The 20,886-nt window shown below is 38.0% G+C and overlaps 1 protein-coding gene across 2 annotated transcripts; it reads right to left on the minus strand.

Moving 5' to 3' along the window:
• Nucleotides 1–424: 424 nt before the first annotated feature.
• tgfbr2b (transforming growth factor beta receptor 2b) lies at nt 425–19,782 on the minus strand. 2 transcript variants are annotated; one of them, XM_060869881.1, is made up of 7 exons: nt 19,146–19,620; nt 14,035–14,185; nt 13,499–13,689; nt 7,265–8,043; nt 6,308–6,449; nt 3,301–3,428; nt 425–1,423 (listed from the first exon to the last, which is right to left on the minus strand). In XM_060869881.1, exons 1-7 carry the CDS (start codon nt 19,222–19,224, stop codon nt 1,235–1,237), a joined length of 1,659 nt encoding a protein of 552 aa, XP_060725864.1. In that variant the 5' UTR covers nt 19,225–19,620; the 3' UTR covers nt 425–1,234. The 2 variants fall into 2 exon arrangements, with proteins under 2 accessions (XP_060725864.1, XP_060725865.1); XM_060869882.1 differs by lacking the exons at nt 425–1,423; nt 3,301–3,428 and adding an exon at nt 4,956–5,084 and having other exon boundaries at nt 19,146–19,782.
• Nucleotides 19,783–20,886: the final 1,104 nt, after the last annotated feature.

Below are 20,886 nucleotides of genomic sequence, written 5' to 3' on the forward strand. Positions count from 1 at the left end.
CAGTAATAGACAGCAGCATCACAAATAATAAACATGTTAATTGTCTGGTTTCAAGAATCTCAGAGTAAAAATTAACCTGAGATGTAATACTAGTAATATGGATAAATAAAAATAAAATAAGGAAAACCGAGGAAAAAGGGTTACCTTTACTTGAAGCTGTGGTAGAATCCACACGATGTCTTTAGTATGTATCTTTTACCGTGAAATATAAGTATACATTGGAGATCAAAATTTTGTCTTTTAGTCTTTTAAACATTATTAAAACACATAATTGGTCTGTAGAAACCTTTAAATATATTTAAAGCTATAAAGATTCACTACATGTATTTGACTAGATTTCCTATATTTCTATATTACATTACATGTGCCAGTGTGGAAGGTGAAATGCAGAACATGTTATGCACAAAACACAATTACTAGAATATACACTGTTTATAAGAAATTTATTTAATCTTAAAAGATTTACAAATATATTGCTTATAAAAACAAAAAGAAAGGCACATTTAGCTGTTTTCCTTATTATTTATAAAACTACAGCTTTGGAAATGCTTTATTAAAATACTTTTCGGTGCCAGAGCAGAGTCCTATTTCTTTTTTGGCCTTTTCCAATGCTGCAATATGATTTCCAATAGTTATATATATATATATATATATACTGTGCTTTGTTTCATTGGCAAATGAGTAAAATAAAAATAAAAAACCTCTGTTAAAGCAATACCAAACACACCACATTCTTTTATGTACATGGAATCAAACATGCTCTTACACACCCATACACACACTCATACATGCACACACACTCTTTCATGAACACAGACAGTGCTAAATCAAACTGTACATATAGATTCTCTTATGTATACCTGCTCAGGTAATGTTTGAGTTGCGGTGAGCGGTGAGGAGTGAAGCACCAGCCACGTCCTCTTGCAATAAAGCCACCAGTGCTTCTTTACTGTTACATATGCATAGACAATCTGATAAAGTGCATAAACTCTTTGGTTACGAGACACATCTAAAGCTTAAAGCTACTTCATTTCCCTGTGGCTCGTGTCCCGAGGCCTCTGATACACACCTGCACACACAAGCACACATTGTTTATAACATACTGAATGCATTCCAGTTTCCATTGTTTGGAGGGAGCTGTTCTTCTTTTGCTGATCACTTGATGTGAGCACAGATAACACTCTCCCATGCCAGAGTGACAGTTAAATGGGCTCTAGCTCACTCTCCCACTCTTTCACTTGTCGTCACTGACGCTCACAGAGCAGTCTTCTGGAATCTTCTCCTCGGAGCTGCTGCGTGTGGATAGCTTATCCAGATCGTCATTCATCTCCCTGAAGCGCTCGGCCACACACTGCGCAGTGAGACGAGCCTCAGGGTCTTGGTCCCAGCATTCATTGATGGTGGCGCACACCAAAGCCACACCCTGCAGGAAATTATGTTTGTGTTATTGCATTTCAGTACAGACAGAAGGCCAAAACAGCTTTTTACCTTGACATGTGGAAAATTATAAAATCTCACAAAAATAAAGAGCATCTAACAACCAAGGAATAAAACACTTATCAATGCGCTGCTACTGAAAAATAATGAACGAAGGGGTAGTGAGATGTGTCTTAAAGTAAAGTTACTGTTACCCCAAAGTTGATTATTTTCCAATAACCAAACATTCTGATATGTTATATTCCTCTTAATAGGAAACAGATTTACCAGCAATTACAATTTATTACTAAATCACATCAAAACATCATGTTTTATCCATTTAAACTTCATTTAAAGTTGTAGAACATCTGCAAAACATACTTCCGTAGTTCTTTGTTAGTTATGTTAATATTAATGGTACTTATCTCTGTATTACTGTTCTCATTACTGTATCTCATTATAAAAGCCATAAACTCATTCCCTGACCAGCTCCACAGCTTATTTTCTTTCTCTTTTTTGTTAATAAGACAAAAAAAATACAGTTTTTCATGTGACCAAGAAATCAAAGACAGCAAAGTCTGTCCTGAAGATGTGGTGGAAAACGTACTGACTGTTAAAAAACACCAATTAGCTTATTATTAGCAATAGATTATGTGAGCATGAGCTTATAAGTCCTGTGAAGGACTATAGAAATGATATGGTATTAGAACAAATGATTTAAACTAGTATAAATCTATCATTTGAATTACAGTTGGCACTACGGTCTGAGCTCAACACCTTCCGAATAATCGGAGGATTCAAGACTGTTGTGGTATAAGACATAAAATGATTCAGTATAAATGACGTTCCAACACTCACATAAGTTCAGTAAGCTCATACGTTGTAAACTTTGTCAGCCAGATGGTTATTTCTCCCACTGAGATATAGACATGAAGTCAAATCTCATGTCATTATGAGAATAAAATTGTGCTTCACTGTAGATATTCAGTCTTTCAAAGGATTAGGAAGAGTTGATTTGACTGCATATTGGCTGAGCATAACTGATAATGTTCACTATATGACCAAATGTTTGTGGACACCTCAGCATCACACCCATATAGGGGACTTCCTTAAACTGTTGCAACAACAACAAAGTTGTCTAGTACGTCCTTGTATACTGTAGCTTTACAATGTCCCTGCTCTGGCATGACAAAGCCCTTGTGCATAAAGTGACATCCATGAAGACACAGTTTGCACAGTTTTCACTGAACACCTTTGGGATGAAGTGGAAAGCTGATTGCACCCCAGACCTCCTCACCCTGACCTCACTAGAGCTTTTGTGGCTGAGTGATCACAAATCCCCACAACCACACTCCAAATTCTGGAATGAGATGTTCAATAAGCACATATAGGTGTGATGGACAGGTGTCCACAAACATTTTTGTTTTAACCCAACCTCTGCTTCACCATTGCTCTTATTAGGACCAGTAATGAAAAAAAAATTATCTATACCTTATTATTGCGATTTCAGAAAACTAATCAGTGCCTTGTGGCCAATCAGAATAGTGTATACAGGAGCACACTCCCTTTAAATTAAGAAATGTTTATACTATCTTCAGTAAAGCATGAGGTGTTGTTTCCTACAGTATGTATTGTATTAGCAACTCATAAACCGATTGGATATAGATTTATTCTACTATTAACAAACATTTACTTTTACAGTATATCGTTGAAGACAATATCTTGTCTGAAATGGTCTATAAATTGTTTCATGACTGAGTGTCTAATATGAATATACAATAATAGTGTGACTGTTTTTATGCTGCTGCATTTCTTATAAATCACTCATTGTGATCAGTATGTTTCCTTTCCCCCCAGTATTGCTGTAAAAAGTGGCTAAGTTACCGGGTGTTTCGTCCAGCTGCTTGGAATCTCAGGCCGGCCCCGGTCTCGGAGCACGTTGTCCTTCATGCTCTCCACACAGGGGTGCTCTCGCACTTTAGAGCCAAATGGAGGTTCATAATCTTTTACCTCTGAAACACACAACCACCCCAACACACACACAGACACAGGAACACAATTAATCATTCAGAGTATAACGTTCTAGAGGAAAAAGTGCATTTTTAGAGATCGTAAATGTTCTCTGGGGCTCTAAGCATCGACGTGAGAAACGCTGAGGTTTGGGAAACAGTAACGTCGGAACTCACCTTTGGAAATATTTGTCTGGCACTCCTCTTTACACTGGGAAGGCAGACAAATGCTAAACAACATTGGGGCGATCAGCTTACCCAGCAGAGTGCCAGCAATAATGAGAAGTTATGATGCTGTGTTGTTTGTTTTCCGTATGAAAACAAATTAGAGGAAATATGGGATAATGACTGGACTGTGCCAGAGAGAACACGAACAACAGTATTCCAGTAATTTTCCAAACCCTGTGAAATAGAGCTCATAGCAGCTGTGCTATAACTCACAACAGCTTTGCCTTATAACTCTCACCCATCCACAAACGCACTCAGCGTGCACGACAGGAAAAATGTATGACAAAGAAAACGGTTATAACAGAACAGTGGGAATGTCTGCTATTACAATACAAACCAAAATCCATTGCCACAAATGTAAGTAGATGAATGAGTTTACTTTGGAAAATCTTTTTTTTTTTTTTTTTTTAAATGAGTGTGTTTTGTGGTTCTTCCTCACTATATAGGCCCACAGGAAGAGGCCAGACCAGCATGGAGTCTGGGACAGGAAGTACAGGGCTGTGATTGGGCCCCCGCAGAGTAGCTGACTCCACAAGCGCACACATCCTGTTTTTGACAAGTGGACTTCCCCTGTTTCAATTCTAAAACAAAGCAGTCGTATAGCATTAACTGCTATTCCTGCTGTCCCCGTTAGGCTCTTGGCTATAAACCTGAGAAGGTAGAATAGTAGAAATCATACAGCCCACACAATAATTTGCATTGTGTACTTTATATTGGCGTGATTTGTCAGTCTCACACCTGAAAGGCATCAGAGCAGCACATAAAACCCTACTGCAGAAATGGTCTGTCTGTCTGTCTGCTCTGGGAGCTGTGGCCTGAATGATGTGAGTGTGCTCACTATGTGAGGAATGCAGCGGTTTTGGTAACAGATGTCCCGCACACAGAGGCCTCCCTCTCCAGGTCGAATCGATGCGCTCTACAAATCTTTCCAGGAAAACCCTTTTTAACAAGCTTTTCCTTTTCAGATTATCTGTCTGGAACCTCCACAGACCTACCTGTCTATGCATCTGGGATTTAAAGAAGGTTTCATTTGGGATTTTCAAAAGGTCTATTTGAGAGCATGGTAGAAACGCAAAGACAGGCCAAAGTATAACTTAGCAATAGTAGTAACTTAGCAATAAAAAAACGCATCAAATCTGTTGTACGGCTAGCGGACATTGTCTAAGACTTGAAGCATTTTGGATAAGAGCTGAGAATATGTATGCATGAGAACAAGAACAAGCCTACAGTGAATTTGACACCTGTAGTGACAAATGGACTTGCCATATGGAGCTCTGTCACTTGCCACACAGCTGCTATGCTGCAATGCCCTCCATCGCTCTATCATAAGGGTAGGAGTGGAAGCGATATTTAGGCTGGCTGCCTCTCAGCTCGCCGCTCTACTCTATGCCGTTCCAGCCAGAGCCGCACCCCATGCTAATTTTGGACAGACTAACAACAACACAGTGAGCCAGAGCACAGCACAACAAGGCAGCATGATGACTTTCTCCTGATTGCCTTATAGCCCATGCTATCTCTATCTCTATTGAATTCTGGTGGTCCAGGTCTAAAAAACAGACTCTTGCTATGTTAGTGCAGTGAGCAAGGCAGGAATGTGACATTCCGTCTCTCTGGTCTGTCGGGAAATGTCTCAAGTTCTGCAGATAAGCCTGCAGGAGCCTCTCAATCACAGAGGGGGCATGCTGGGGCATGTGGGTAACACAAATCCCATACTTTGATGGTATGCTTGACACCACACATACACACATGCACACATGCACACAGAACAGTGTGTACAAGGCCCATTAAAATAGCTATCACCAACTGAGTGATATCAGAGTACAGTATCAGTTTGGTTCTAAATTGTGTCAGAGTATTGCACGTGACTTTTCAGACTTATTCTGTGAATTGGCAGGCTTTTTTTTTGTTTATACAAGTTTACTGACTCCACTGTTACTCATACTGGAAAGTAGGTACAGTAAGTAGATAAATAGGTAAATATGTAAATAAAGATTTTATTGTTCAAGGGGTTAAATGTATATAGGTTTATTGGGTTAAATGTGGCTCTTGTAAACCTACTTATATATAGCACCTATATATACTGTATATAAATACGACATGACAACAACTAATTTTTTAAAGATTACATTAAAATACGCATACATGCTGACCCTCCAAAAACCTCACAGTGTTTCAGTCCACCTGCTCAGTGAAGGACTGACATTCTACACATTCCTCACACTCCAGCAGCTCAGTTAACAGTATTGCTATAATGTTTTAGTTCAGAGTTATATTGAGAGCCTTCCAAATAACAGGAAGCAGCAAATCGGTCAAAACCGCACACGAGCCACATTGGGCTTTCTGTGCACAGCGCTGGGACAATAGCCTGGTCACACTGGCAAAACAAAAACCACAGACTAATGGGAGAAATAACTAACTTATTTTTATCCATTCCATTCTTAAGGGGCAACCACCGTCTCCATAGAAATAGAATTCCTTTAGACTTCCTTTAAGGGGGTTAGAAATACTGACACAAGACAGTGCTCCGACAAGGACTCTTATTTCTCCATGAATTACCATGAATAGAATAGACACAAAGAAGTCCTATGTGTTTGGAACTGACTTGGTACCCAGTAATTTGGTTGGTATGGGTATAGTTCAATAAGTGATCTTACCTCCAATGGCGTTACACCTGGAAGTGATCTCCCACAGCACAAGAGCCATGGAGTAGACATCAGTCTGTTTAAAGGACTCAATGTTCTCCAGATTGATTCTGGACTCGAGCACCTCTGGAGCCATGTACCTCGCTGTTCCAACCTGCAATGAGGAGACAATACAGATTCATGGCTCATTACATTGCTTTCTCTCTGTAGTTTAAACTCTGCATGGGCTTTGATCCTCAGATGAGTTATCACAAGGAAACCGTGCATTACCTGATCACTAATAGAGTACATTTTGAATTCAGAACAATGGTATTCAAAATAAAACCAGAATCAGACTTTTCAAATTCTATTATATCCTATTTATACCATGCACAACAAACTATAACAGATAAGGAAAAAGTTTGTAGCACTTAATATGTTTAAAATATACTATTTTAAAAAGAGCAGTTCCATGATTAGAAAATCTTCGCAGTAAGTGGCTTATTTACTCATTCACTCAACACCTCAGTGTGGTGCATTTTCAGCCTGTGAATCATAAATCAAGGCACAAAGAACAAAGGTCACATACAAATCGAAGTGGGAAGATGCTCAATGGGTTTTTCCCCTGCACGTTCAAACATATCCCTGATCTAACTCCTACATACTCTTACAAACTCACAATCGAGTTTACGTTAGCAAGGAACCCAACGAGAACAGCAAACATCACTAGGTATAAGGGAAGAAATGAATGTATTTATATCTTCGAGTTACTTATGTGTTGATTCCAGTAGCATTTATGAGAGTAAACTGCAGTTTATCTATGCATTGAATGGTAATATTGAGTTGATCATCTCCCTTGGCATGTATTCAACTTGTATAATATATGAGAAAGGTTTATTTAATTAATATATATTTATATGTATACATATATATTAATTTGCCCAGTCTTTCAGCTCTCTCCCTATTCCTGAGTAAAACACACATAATTACCTGTCCACTGTTGGCCAAGTCATCCACAGACAAGGAATTATCCAGTCGTAAAGCCAGGCCGAAATCACACAGGCAACACGTGAGGTCATTCTTTACCAGGATGTTGGAGCTCTTGATGTCTCGGTGGACGATGGGCACTTTGGGTCTTCCACAGGGTGTGCGATCGCTATGTAGATGAGCAATGCCCCAAGCCAGTGAGGCCCCAAGCCTCCGCAGGTCCTCCCAGCTTATCAGATGCCGAGTGAGGTAGTCCTGCAGATTCCCACGAGGATGGTAGGCGGTGATTAACCAGAACTGCCTCTCAACCTTCCTTTCTTCAGCGGTGAGGAAGTGCAGCACATTCTCATGCTTCAGGTCAATGTCAGAGAAGACGTCTTTCTCGTTCTTCCAGGAGGCATATTCTTCACATGGAAAGATCTTCACAGCTACCGTCTCAAACTGCTGTGACGAGCTCTGCCTCAGTTTGGCCCGGTAGACCTCTGCGAAACGACCCTTGCCCACCTGCATGTCCAGCTCGATGGGCAGTGGCTCTGTGTTATGGTTGAGGCTGTTGGCATGTGTGGAGCTGCTGTCTGAGCGATCATCATCCATGATGGCGCATGCATCGCTGCAGTCTAGAGGACCTTTGCGTTTCAAAGGCTTCTTGGTCTCCCACTCGCTGAGCTTGCGACGCCGGTAGATGCGGTACCAGTAGAAGGATGCAATGACTACCATAGCCAGAATCAGCAGAGGCAGCAGGCTGATCAAGATTACTAACACCACCTCACGATCTGTGGCGCCTGGGGGAAAATGTGGGGACAAAACAAGATGAGTCAAATTGGCCATGCAACTTATTCAAAACCAGTAAAATGTCTAGTTTGAAACATCTACAATTTCCATCTTTACAGTTATTGCATCTTATGAAACGAACCAAAGGCTGCAAAGCTGCTACTTAGGTGCAGCTTAGTATGATGGATGTTCACAGAGATGGTAAATTTCACATTTGCTTTGCGTTTCTGAGAGGCACATGAGGAAAAGGGTTATACAATGAAACACTGTCTACAACCTTCAAGGAAATTTACCATGCCACTCCGACTTCCTGCCAACCTGAGGTTTGGCAAAGCCTCCTGAAACATTACAGGTTGAGTCTAGCGATGGAGACAGACTAGTGCCAGCTATAAGGGGCACAGACTGGGGTAAAAAATCTTAGCCTGTCTACATTTTTTCCATCACACACATTACACACCACCCTCACTAGAGTACAGACATAAAACACTCATAAATAGATACCCAACTCTGGAACATTTAACATGACAATAAAAGAAAGGCGCAGACTGGAAAGGATTCCAAAACAAAAAAAGATTAAAATAGAATAGCTACTCATAAAGACTGAAATCTACAGATTTATACTTTATGGAATGAGACATGCATTTTTTTTTTGCACACAGCAGCAAAACTACTGAAAATAACTCCCTGCTGTGGTGAGCAGTGAGAATATTAACCATATTCAGACCATTCTCAGATTAAACCATTACTGTGTTTGTGTACACATGAGAGTGTGTGTTTACGTGCATGCTCAGCTCTTTATAACAGGCAGTACAAAGCTTATGTTCTTTAAAGCCCCTGACTCACAGGTTAGTCAAATAGATCCTAATTGCTACAATATTTCAGTGAATCACACAACATAGCAACGTAGACAGGATACAACGCAACATTACAAAATCTCTTATTAAAATTTAAACAATATTCTATGATTTGATGTGAAGGCTGACAAAGATTTTGGAAAATTTTTAATTTCCACACCGTTAAGATTAATGTCTAATTTTTATTCTGAGAAAAAAAAAATAATAATAATGTTTTACAAACAACCACAATGATAAATTCAATTCATGTGAGTGCACTTAATCCTGCAAATTCCAGCTAGATATATTACCTCTGGTGAAACATTTACATTCTGAAATACTATATCACAATTTTATTGCCAGATGTTTAATTTCATAAAATTTACATTCTCCTGTTTAGAGTGTGGAGGTTTTGCTAGAACGGTACTGGTAATATGCATAGTAAAGTGTTGGGGTCACTGTTTATTGTTTGTTATGGTTACAACTCTCATTTCACAGTATGACTAGCACCATAAAAGTGTTTATCGCTCTTTTTGCCTACAAACACACTCTCTCTCTCTCTCTCTCTCGCTCTCTCTCTCGCCCTAAGCCGACGGTGACTCATACCTGTCTTTAGAGCATCTGCTCTGGATTCCATAGTGTGGGGGAAGAAAGAAAAATCATCCCAGACTAGACCTGTCAGACAGACAGTTTTTCTTCTCCTTTTTCTCAAAAAATAACCGGTGATAAAGGATCAACTGAGGGTGAACAATCCTACAACAAATTCAGTCTTGGAAATTAGTAATTCATAAGAATGACACATACTGAGTTTCTTCTCTCTTCTCTAAGATGTTCAAATAACCTAAACTTTTTGTGACAGCAGGATAAAGACTTATTGAAGGTGCTTTCATGATGAGACACTCACTCATGGGTTTCTAACATGTCTCAAAAAAGAAAACAAAATGAAATCTATAGGATTCTTATACATTCTCCAAAATGAATAAAGTAAAACTTGCAAAAATTCTAAGCGACAAATGCATTTCACAACCTGTCACTGTGGCCACATACAGTAACAAGCTGTGAAAGCTGAGTGTGAAACTTGTCATGTGTGAAGCTCTGACAATAAAAGTGAGACACTTCCAACAGCTATAAATCAAGACAGCTGCTGCTGTCTACAGTACATTTGTCACTCTTTGCACTGAGCCAATCACGTTTACGACGTCAACAACAGAAAATAAACCGTGTGAAACTCACGCTATAATGACCAACATAGGCTCTCTGACAAGTTTTATAAGTTGCTTATTAGAAGCACATGTACTTTTGGTAGAAAGCTAATCCACTAGCTGCTATCACTGTGAAGAGGTTCTCTCAGAGATAACCATCTGTATTGAATTCAGAGCCAGATCTGTTTGTGTTGTCCTTGACTGTCACACAGAAACCCAAAACATAAACTCTGGGATAATTCACAAAGCACAGTCAGAAGTGTTTCGCAGTCCATATGTCTGTTTAATTGTCTTCTCTTGTCTTTAAAATGGTATTCCATCTTCTTGTAAGTGACATCCTGTACTCAGCTATTGACAACTGCTCAATTTCTAGGACAAAAATGCGCAGACCTCATATCAGTTTTGTTTTATGTCACAAATTTGTTATGTGCAAGGAAAATAATGGCAAACATTTCGCCATTTCTGAGAAAACTAACCTTGGCTTCTTTCCTACAAGTAAACATGGACTTCCTGCAGGACGTGCTCACTAAAGAGTAGGACTCCTCCTAAGAAGTCTGGACTGCCTTTTTACATTTCATTTTATACTTAAGACAACTTCAGAAGGGCAAAAACAGACAATGTGTAACGTACAACATTCTAGAATTTATATATTAGGGCTGTCTATTACTATTGTAATGTTTAGGTTTGTGTACCATAAAGAACGTATTATGACACGTGGTACACGCACCTCTACAGGCCTGCTAACACGAGAGTGTATTAAGTCAGAGCATGCCCAGTACACCCAGCTGTTTTGCTATGTGGTTGTGTTGTCTCTGTTTTGAGTTAAAGAGACAGGAAACCACACGTCTGGGATCCTCTGCTGCCTGCTTCACCACATAACCAGAGCCAACACTATGGTCTGTCTTGAACAGGCACAACACAGCTAACTAATGTAGAGTGGTGAAGATTATTACGACTGTCTGCAGGTGTCCTATACGCAACCCTATTATATCATTCAAACTAAAGACGTTCATGTATGCCTATTTACAAGCTCACGGTTTATCAAGGTTTGTTTTAAAGATTGAAAGAAAACTACTTTCAGGGGCGTACTACCGACAGCATAAAGAAGTAAGGAAGAATGTTTTCATGTTTACTCCACATTTTAGATTGTATGTAAATGTAAACTGGAAACACATCTGACCCTATATATTCCCTTCTGACGTACATGTGCAATACTTCCATAGTGGAATGTGATATGCTTTTATTTTTTATTACGCAAAACCCTTTCCTTTTACATATTTGAGTGAAGTCTCAGAGACATCCAGACTATTTAAGTTAAATTTAAGTTGTCTAATAAAGAAGACTACGTGCTGCATTAAAAGCTTCGCAATGGCAGTTTAAGGACAGCTGATAACCTTCATCAATAGATATTAACAATATGCAATATGTTGTATAATCATTATATTCTATAAACATTGTAACAATGAAGGTCTGAGAAGAAAGCAATGAGACACTGAATGTCTCACCAAAGCTGGTCCATAGTAGTAAAACATCAAGTATGCAACAAAGCAATATAGTGAAAAGAAAATATTTTAAAGGAAAAAAAAAGGTTAAATAACTCATTATTTTGAGGTTTCATTCATGAACCCATTTACATCAAGAGGAAATTTATCTTTAGCCAATCCACCTACTGGCATGTTTTTGGGAGGTAGGAGGAAACCCAGAGCAAATATACATGGACATGAACACATAAAGAAACTGTACACAAACAGTAAACTGAGCTTAGGAGCTGCACCATCATGCTGTATGGACTGCACAGACCTACACTAAATACACACACTTCCAATATATATCCATCAATCTGTTTACATGCTGTTTTTTGCACACTTTTTGCTATTTGCACATTCTGTCTGATATTTCAGTTGATTGATTGCTGTTTTGCACAACCCTGTACAATATCTCAGTTAACTGCTGCTTGAAATGGTTGAAATGACAATAAAGGCTTCTTGACTTGACTTTCTCAACCCTCAAGATTCCCAGGTTTAAAAATGTCCACACAGCTAAAGAAAAGGATAAACGTGTTGAACAATAAAGTTTGTCCTATCAGCTGCCAATAGACTCTAAGTAAACAAGTTGTTCATTCTTTTCTCGTTTCTGGGAAATGTTTAAAAATTCTTGTATGTGGTAATCTCACATACACTACAGATCTGGTATGCAGCGATTATGCTGAGAAACCCTGGAGATTCCCACTAAAATTTGAAAAACACCAAGAAAACAAAATAGAGTATGCCACTAATTATGCAGTGAACTGGCTATTCTTGATCAAAAGCACGAAAAAGTTAGGTGAGAATGCCAGTGTGACTTTAGCATCAGTGTTTCAACTATAGAAGCTATACTACAGATCAGAAAGAAATTAGCATATACAGTCAACTACATTTGCACTCCTACAGCTCTGTCAATCTGCAACCCAAGCTGCCAAAAGTCACGTCACAGCATAAGTTTAACTTGAAATCCTGTCTCACACACACACAGACACACACACACAGACACACACACACACACACACCCACTCATGCACGTGCTTACACTACTGTGTTCTGTCCTCATGAAAGCCTCAACAAAGCCAAGAACATTTCTGAACATTTGAGGGCCTTAAGTGACAAGCTGCATAAGGAACCCCATCCACATATCATATTATTTTATATGCAAGAACTGCATAATTAATACTTCATCATCCTGATTGAGGAAAAACCATTAAATAATAATTTAATCAACAATAAAATCTGAATATCTGTCCAATAACTAAACTACGTACATAAGTATACACAACATACGTATATATACATACACAAAACAAGTAAGCTCTAGAAATAAAAGAAATAATTACAAATAAAAATAATATATATATATATATATATATATATATATATATATATATATATATATATATATATATATATACACACAGTACTATAAATAATCTGCACTAAAAAATCCAGCTGTTAATCGAAGCTAATGATCTTTAGACTAGACTGGGGGAAATGATCTAGTTTTATACAGTCAAGTTGTGCTTGGCTTAAAAATGTACCTGGATTGTTTTCAGTAGGTTCTAATCCTGATGACTACCTCCAAACTTTCCTTTTAGCACCTGAAAAATGACCATTAGATCATTAGGCTACTTTGCACGGTGAAATTTCTGACGTTAAATTCATTTCTTTTTGAAATGAATTCAAAAAGCACTGCATGCTTTAGGTTTTGGCTACTGCTGAGCTACTGCTTTTATAGCTAACAGAAACAAAACGTAGCTCAAAACCTAGCTACCCCAACACTTCTTACTCCAGATACTAGGTAGGAATTTACTTTCATTAGTCGGGGGACCAGAATCAATATGCTATACTGCTTATAGCAAGAAACTGGTACATTATGACACTATGTGCAAAGAGGAAACTCACTGTGAGGAAAGAGAAGATTCTCATTACACTCTTCCTCATCACAAGAACAGATAAAGAGCTGTCCGTTTTCTGTCTTTTGTTCCTTCATCTCACATGTGCTGCTGTTGTAGTCCTTCAGAAACATGCCATACAGTGGATCTGCTGGAGAGTGACACATCGTCTCGATTGTGTTGTTATCCTCATTCTTCCTCCTGAAGGATCGCATCAAACATACAATAATTAAAGGGTTATTCAAGATAAATTTTAAATAAAATTTTAAATGTTGTAATATCTATTATTTTTGTAATATCTAAAATTTAATAGACATTTGAGAAAATGTCCACTGTTAAAACCAGTCTACAATTAAAGCTGAATTGAACTGAATATAATAATAATAAAAAAAAAAAAAAAAAAAATAATAATAATAATACATTTTATTAGGACGCCTTTCAGACTCTCAAGGTATAGTGTAAAGAGTATAAACATAATATCATATATATACTGTCAAATTTTATGAAAAAAACAAAACAAAACCAAACGCAGTAGCAGTTACGTACCAGATTGCCACACAGACTTCGTCGCTTTTTTCACAGATAGAGGTGATGCTGCAGTTGACCTGACATGTACCAAAGCCATTACATGAAGAGGTCTGCACATCGCAGAACTTACACAGTTTGTTTATTTTAATTCTGCCAGGTACCATCCCACCTAAAACACAGAATACAAGCACATGAGTTCAATACAATCTACAAACTTTGAAATGTGCTTTAAAATGCGTCATTGATGTATCAGTTATACCACAATTCTCAAATCTGATTGTCCAGGAGGTTGTGAATAATATTTATAACAACAGATCTGATAACAGTCCTGTCTCTAATTCAAACGTTTTTATATTAATGTGATCCTTCTGATACATAATCTACAATAATAAAAAGACAAAGAAATTTAAAATTATTGGTGATATGACCACTACTGTGAGGAAATATTTATTTAAAATTTACAGAAGGACTCTCCAGTGTCAGCAATACATTTTTTGCTGCAGGACTTTGAACTTTCCAGTTTCTCTGTAACATGTCAAACTGCATCTCGGCTTTATGAACTAAAAGCGTGCAAAGAAAAAAGAGTAAATGAGTGAATATTTTAGTCACTATAATTCAGTATAGGAAAATAATTCACCTTAGCTTTTTTAACTCATTGTGTTTCAACTTTGTGTTTTATTCATTATATAATAAATACTGAACGATTAAAGCCTTTACTTCACATTTCTTTAATATCCAAGACAATCAGCCAGTCCACATCTTTTCTCTGTTCCAGTTCCCACCATAGCTGTGCCAGATAATTACCACTCTACAGCCCTTAATTACCTACCTTAAGTTTGTTTTGGTCCGGAACAGAATGAAAATGTGGCCTGGTGGTCCCTGAGCACTAGATTAGGAAGATCTTTGTATAATATTGCTTTTATAATACCCCTTTTCCTGTCTTCAAGGACCATATCATTGGGTTGGAGGATGGGGAGTGTGTGAAGGTTCATTATGGTGTGTCAGCATGATCAGTATGATCTTGCATGCTGATCTCCTTGGCCATCATCTCCTTGGGACTTGCTCAGACCTGTTCTCCTCTCTAGCCACACTGAGAGTTTCCTCAGATACAAACCCAAAACACTTGGGCCAATTTTCCTTGGATCTAACACTATTATGCTGGATTACTTAAAATAAGTGTTACCACAAATACCCCACTTATAATGGTTTTGAATCTGGTGTGTTTTAGTGTATGTTAAAAAAAAGTGTGTTTTAGTGTATGCTAAATCTCTGAATGGTTCCTTTGTCAAAAATAAATGTGGTGCATAGACAGGTTTTGCCAAGCCAATACCAGCAGCTGAAGGCCCTGAGTGTGTGTGTATGTGTGTGCTCATATTTGTGTGTGGGGGCATATACACGCATTAAACAGTGTAATATAGCCCTCTACACCAGCTGTTGGCTTGTGTAATAAGCATGCCTCCCCTGATAAAAGCCTTCCTCTCCTCTGATAAAAGGCTTCCCAGCTTCTGACTGGCTGAAAAGGGAAGCACTTGGGTAAAGAAAATCACAAGAAATTGGGTCCCATTTATGTAATAAGATATATAAGCTCTGCAGCCAGTGAACAGCTTTTAAAATCCAAAAACATCCAACTCCAACAAATTGCACTGACATAATATCAACCACATAAAGCTATGAATGAAGCCACTTAACTATAACTTTGATCCTTGATACTGGTATAAACTGCTGTTAACCACATATGCTATAAGTTACAACAATCTAGTGAAATGAGTTTATATCAAGTTCACGTGTAATCAAGTTCACGTGTATATGATGTGATTATCACAAGTGTAAAAATCACACTTCTCTATACTGAGAAAGAACAGGGACTCACTTTCAATGGACTGTTTAAGGGAAGGTACTCCAACTAGATAAGGCTACCTACTGTACAACCATTATAATCTATCAGTAAAGGTCATTAGGTATTTAGTGTTCTACAAAAGTACTTTGCATTAGACTTCTGTTATGTGGGATGTTGTTGTTGGGTTTTTTTTTCATGCTGGAAAATTGTATGAGATTCTTATCTGTGGTGATTGCACATACTCTACAAATGTGTTGTATAAAGACTAAACACTTCAAAATACTGACATTTTCTTTAAAAATTAAAAAAAAAAAATCATATATATATATATATATATATATATATATATATATATATATCTATATATCTATATATATATATATATATATATATATATATATATATATATATATATATATATATATATATATATAAATAGCCCTTAAACCAAATGCTAAAGTTTTCAGATGATGTACTTTCTGTATGCCTTTTTCCAGATAGCAGGTTACAAATTGTTCCTCTCTGGTAGAAACACTTTAAATCCTTTTACCAAAACATGTGATCATAGAATTAAACACTTTAATTTTAAAAGTTATGGCCTTAAACTAAACTGTCCTCTCTCTGTATCCTTTCCTGTCTTATGGACTTGCCAGTAAAGGATGGACCAGGTGACCTGAACGAGGAAGGAAGAACAGACAAGGTGGAAATATGTCTTCCTCTTCACAGCTAAAATAACAAACTTTGGGTGGAAAAAACATACAGAGACTGTGGAGAGTTATCTATGCACTGCACTGCATTATAAAAAAAAATTCTGTACATGTGTCATGGGTGGAGTGCATCTGGTTTGAATTTGATATCACAGTGCCAAAACATGCTGGGAAGACAACAGGCTTTCTGCGCTGATCAGCTAGTCAAATGTTCAGGGTTACTGAAGCAGGCCAAAAGAGGATTGTGTCCATGATGAGGAAAGGAAGACTAATATGGTCAAATCAGATCCTGCCACTTAGAGGTTATGTGACCCTCTTCTCCTCCCTAAATAGCTGTTTCTCAACTCTTCACTCAGAGGCCCAGAGAGGCAAGAGTAAACATGGGCTCAGACTAACACCCCTTCCTGCTTCACTGCCTGGGCGTTACAGTTTTCTAAAGGCCTACAAAAGGTCTCTTTCAGATGGCAAGCATTGCTCTGCTGCCTGCACTGAAGAGCCTTTCACTGGAGAGTCCATCCCTGTAATCTTCTTAAAGGAGATACTGAAGTCCTCCTGTCCTCTTTATGTGTATGAAAAGTCATCTATTTGTGAAGTAGTTACTGCAAAAACATAGAAAGGGTTGGAGACTGCATTTTGAGCTGGTGGAATTGGATTAACAATGGTCAAAATGCAGCTCAAAATGCAGTCTCCAACCCATTTAGTCAGTTCAGGCAACAGAAATGGTGGCAGACTTTATCTCAGAGTAACATGTGATTATCCACATCATGGCTATGGAGTTAAAATTGCATTCAGACAGGCAGGCAGACATACACGAGACAGGCAGGCAGACGAACACTCAGACAAACAGATGCATGCACATGATAACACACACGTTTTACAGCAATCACACACACACTCATTTTGATATAATATAACAAATTTAGGGGCCTTCATAAACATGGAGGAGAATCCAAACTAAGGATATAAATGTATCTGTGTGGTACTCTATCCAATGACAGTGTGTGCAGTTTGGGTGTAAATGACAAGTACAGCAAGTAGACAGGGAGCAGATAGTAAAGCAAATGTTACTAGCAGGGTAAAAGCATTACGTCCAAATACCATATGTAATGGCTAAGTCAAACAAAGATATAATAACTGAATACAAATAAACACACGCAGTATATGTATATTTATATCTATCTTGATAACAGATAACAAAAATAACAAGGAACTATTAGCTTTGTCTCTCACAGACAGGTTGGTGTTTCAGAAGAGAGCTGAGGCAGGGAGGGACTCATTAGATGTAATTAGTACTTAACTCACCTATAATTACGGGATGAAGAGTTAAAATGAATGCCATGACAGAGGAGAATAATCAAGCAGCTTACACAGTTCAATAAAAAGAAGGGGAATTTAAATATCGCCCTCCCAAGATCACACTATTGTGAAAGTGTCACTTAATCTTGCAGAATGACAAAGAAAATGTCTACAGTCATCATTAGTTTGGATCAGGGATTCCTAACCTGCTGGTTGCAGGGGTTGTGTTACACTTGTCATGACATGATCTTATGGATTTATGATTCAACGTTTTTAACCGCTGCAAACGGGTTTACATGAACTCCCAGATCTCTTTAGATGCTTATTTCAAAAACTTTCAGTTTGCATCTTTGAATACATGAGCTTTTAAAATTGTTTCATATTGTAATATACTAAATAATAAACATTAATAATGTACAGTTAATTATGAATCTTTCTTTAAAAAATTATGAGAATTTCTATAGTCAATAAATCAGCAACTAGATGTGAATGCCAAATGATTAAGTTTTAATATAGTATAATATAATAATACAAGTAGCATGATGTTTTAAGCATGTGGAGATGAATTGTGGAACCATACACTGTTCCTTAGAGTTTGAGAGGTTGACAATTTAAACTTGAAATAAAAAGTACTATACACTCTCTGTAATAAAGGTAGAGAACCAGCACCATGCCCTTCCTTCTTGCTGAGTTGCTCCCATTGAGGGCACGTGTTTTGTATCAGTGGTATAAGTAGTATGTATATATTGTCTGTTAAGCATTAAAACTACGAGGACACTCTGTCAGTACACAGATTTCTGCACATTAATGCACTTGTGCACAGTATAGACCTGTTTGCGTTCAAGTCACACCAGAACTGAGTTAGAAAGAACAACTTTGCAAGATGCATGAAAGTGATGACATGGTGAATGTGGTGTGACAGTTATGTTCAGTGGACACATCCACAACCACTCCAAGACTCTGTCAAAACTCTCAGCACATAACAGGAGAAAATGTATAATAAAGGCTCTGTAGGAACTTAGCAGCATGAGATGGTAATAAAGGTCACATCTGCGCTATAGCAGTGACGTCACTCTGACAAGGCACCTGTATAAACGCGCGCGCTATAAACTAAGCGTAATCTTGCGTAACGTTTCCACACTACTAAGTATACGTGAAAAGTACATTAAGTTTAAAGTACAAACTGTTGAAAGCAGTTTGCTGTCAGTAGAGAACTAGTTTTAAACAGTGCTCCTCTATAACAGCGTCCCATATCTAGCACAAGGATCCACAATCCACAGCAGACTCACCAACTGCGTTCCTCTCCAGCCCGAGTGTAGACATGAAGACAGCGACCCACCACAACACGGAAAAGCCAACATACTCCATTAGCGAGCTTTTCTTTATCCGTGTCTCACATTAATGAAGTTAAACGTGTTCCCGAGTTGCATAGAAGTTCTCGCTGTCTTTAACTCCACTCCTCTACTCGCTGTCTGTAACTCCACTCCTCTACTCCAGCTGTGGGACGAACAGGGACTGTCTTTCTCCTTTAGCGCGCGCGTGCGTGTGTGTGTCTGTGTGTGTGAAGTGTGAGAGTGTGTGTGTGTGTGTATGTGTGAGAGTGTGTATGTGTGTGAGAGAGAGAGAGAGAGAGTGTGTCAGAGAGAGTGTGTGTGTTCGTGTGTAAATGTGTGTGTGAGAGAGAGTGCGTGTGTGTGTGTGTGTGTGAGAGAGAGAGTGTGTGTGTGTGTGTGTGTGTGTGTGTGTGAGAGAGAGAGAGAGAGAGTAAATGTGTGTGTGTGTGTGTGTGTGTGAGAGAGAGAGAGAGAGAGAGTGTATATGTGTGTGTATGTGTGTGTGTGAGAGAGAGTGTAAATGTGTGTGTGTGTGTGTGTGTGTGTGTGAGAGAGAGAGAGAGAGAGAGAGAGAGAGAGAGTGTGTGTGTGTGAGAGAGAGAGTGTGTGTGTGTGTGTGTGTGAGAGAGAGAGTGTAAATGTGTGTGTGTGTGTGTGAGAGAGAGAGAGTGTGTGTGTGTGTGTGTGGGTTGACTCACTAGATTCTGCTCGCTTTGCTCTGAAACAGGAAATCTTTCAGTAAGGGCAGGACTTTTCCTCCTCCGTCTCCCTCCCGCTGCCACAGCGCACTTTTTTTTTGCCCCGGTCTGTAATTATACGCCTTAAAGTCTAATTTAGTGCAGACCACTTAAAATGACACGTTTACAATATTACACACTGAAGTTTTATCATCATTATTATTTTATTCCCGAAGAGAAGATGAAACCTACTGTATTTAAACCTCTGCTCGTTGTGGACTAGTTCATTTTAAACCTTGCCTTATCATATCACACTATTTAAGACTAGTGATAATTATTATAATTATCCAAATAGGTGTAATTCTGATTATAGGCTGTTATTTCTTTAGTTACTTTCATTAAACACTTAAAAATGTTATTATTGCCTATTGAAGCTACTTGATGCAGTCATTGTGCACTCACAGAAAAAAAATCATAGATCATGAATGACTTTATGTTCCTGAGTAAACATGTTTTTTATTTGTGTCAGAATTTTACAGCATTTTTGTGCAATTATAGCTCTGCTTTATTTTTTCTCACACTCTGTCAAAATATCTAAAAAAAAATCTGTTTAAATTCTATGACAAGAACATGGTATCAATGTTTAAATCTATTTATTATAAGTATTGTTAATCTGTACAAATCTCATTGTATGAGCTGTTACTATAGAAACAGGAATTCGTTAGAAAAAGTGCATTCATTTTAATCTTTCATATTGATGGAAGTACTGATACCGATGTACTAACCTGCACTGTTACACAAAAATAATGCACCAGATTTGGTGCATCAGATTGAACCAGATTTGAGAATTCAACCCTGATGTGTTAGATAAACTTCCTTTAATCAATCATCTATGATTAGGGAATCTTCCTTGTATACTCTGAACACATATCACATTTTATTATACAATTTTGTCAATATTGTACTGAAATAATCTCATACAGTATGGCATGTAATTATTTTAATAGGCCACTGTAATT

This window comes from Tachysurus vachellii, chromosome 5, assembly GCF_030014155.1.
Source record: "Tachysurus vachellii isolate PV-2020 chromosome 5, HZAU_Pvac_v1, whole genome shotgun sequence".
NCBI lineage: Eukaryota > Metazoa > Chordata > Actinopteri > Siluriformes > Bagridae > Tachysurus > Tachysurus vachellii.

What these genes read in the sequence shown, in the direction of transcription:
- tgfbr2b (XM_060869881.1), bottom strand. Translation starts at nt 19,224, where the DNA reads ATGGAGTATGTTGGCTTTTCCGTGTTGTGGTGGGTCGCTGTCTTCATG. An exon ending in GCTGGAGAGGAACGCAGTTG is followed by an intron (nt 14,186 to 19,145) that starts GTGAGTCTGCTG and finishes TCTGTGTTTTAG; the next exon opens with GTGGGATGGTACCTGGCAGA. An exon ending in GAAGTCTGTGTGGCAATCTG is followed by an intron (nt 13,690 to 14,034) that starts GTACGTAACTGC and finishes GCGATCCTTCAG; the next exon opens with GAGGAAGAATGAGGATAACA.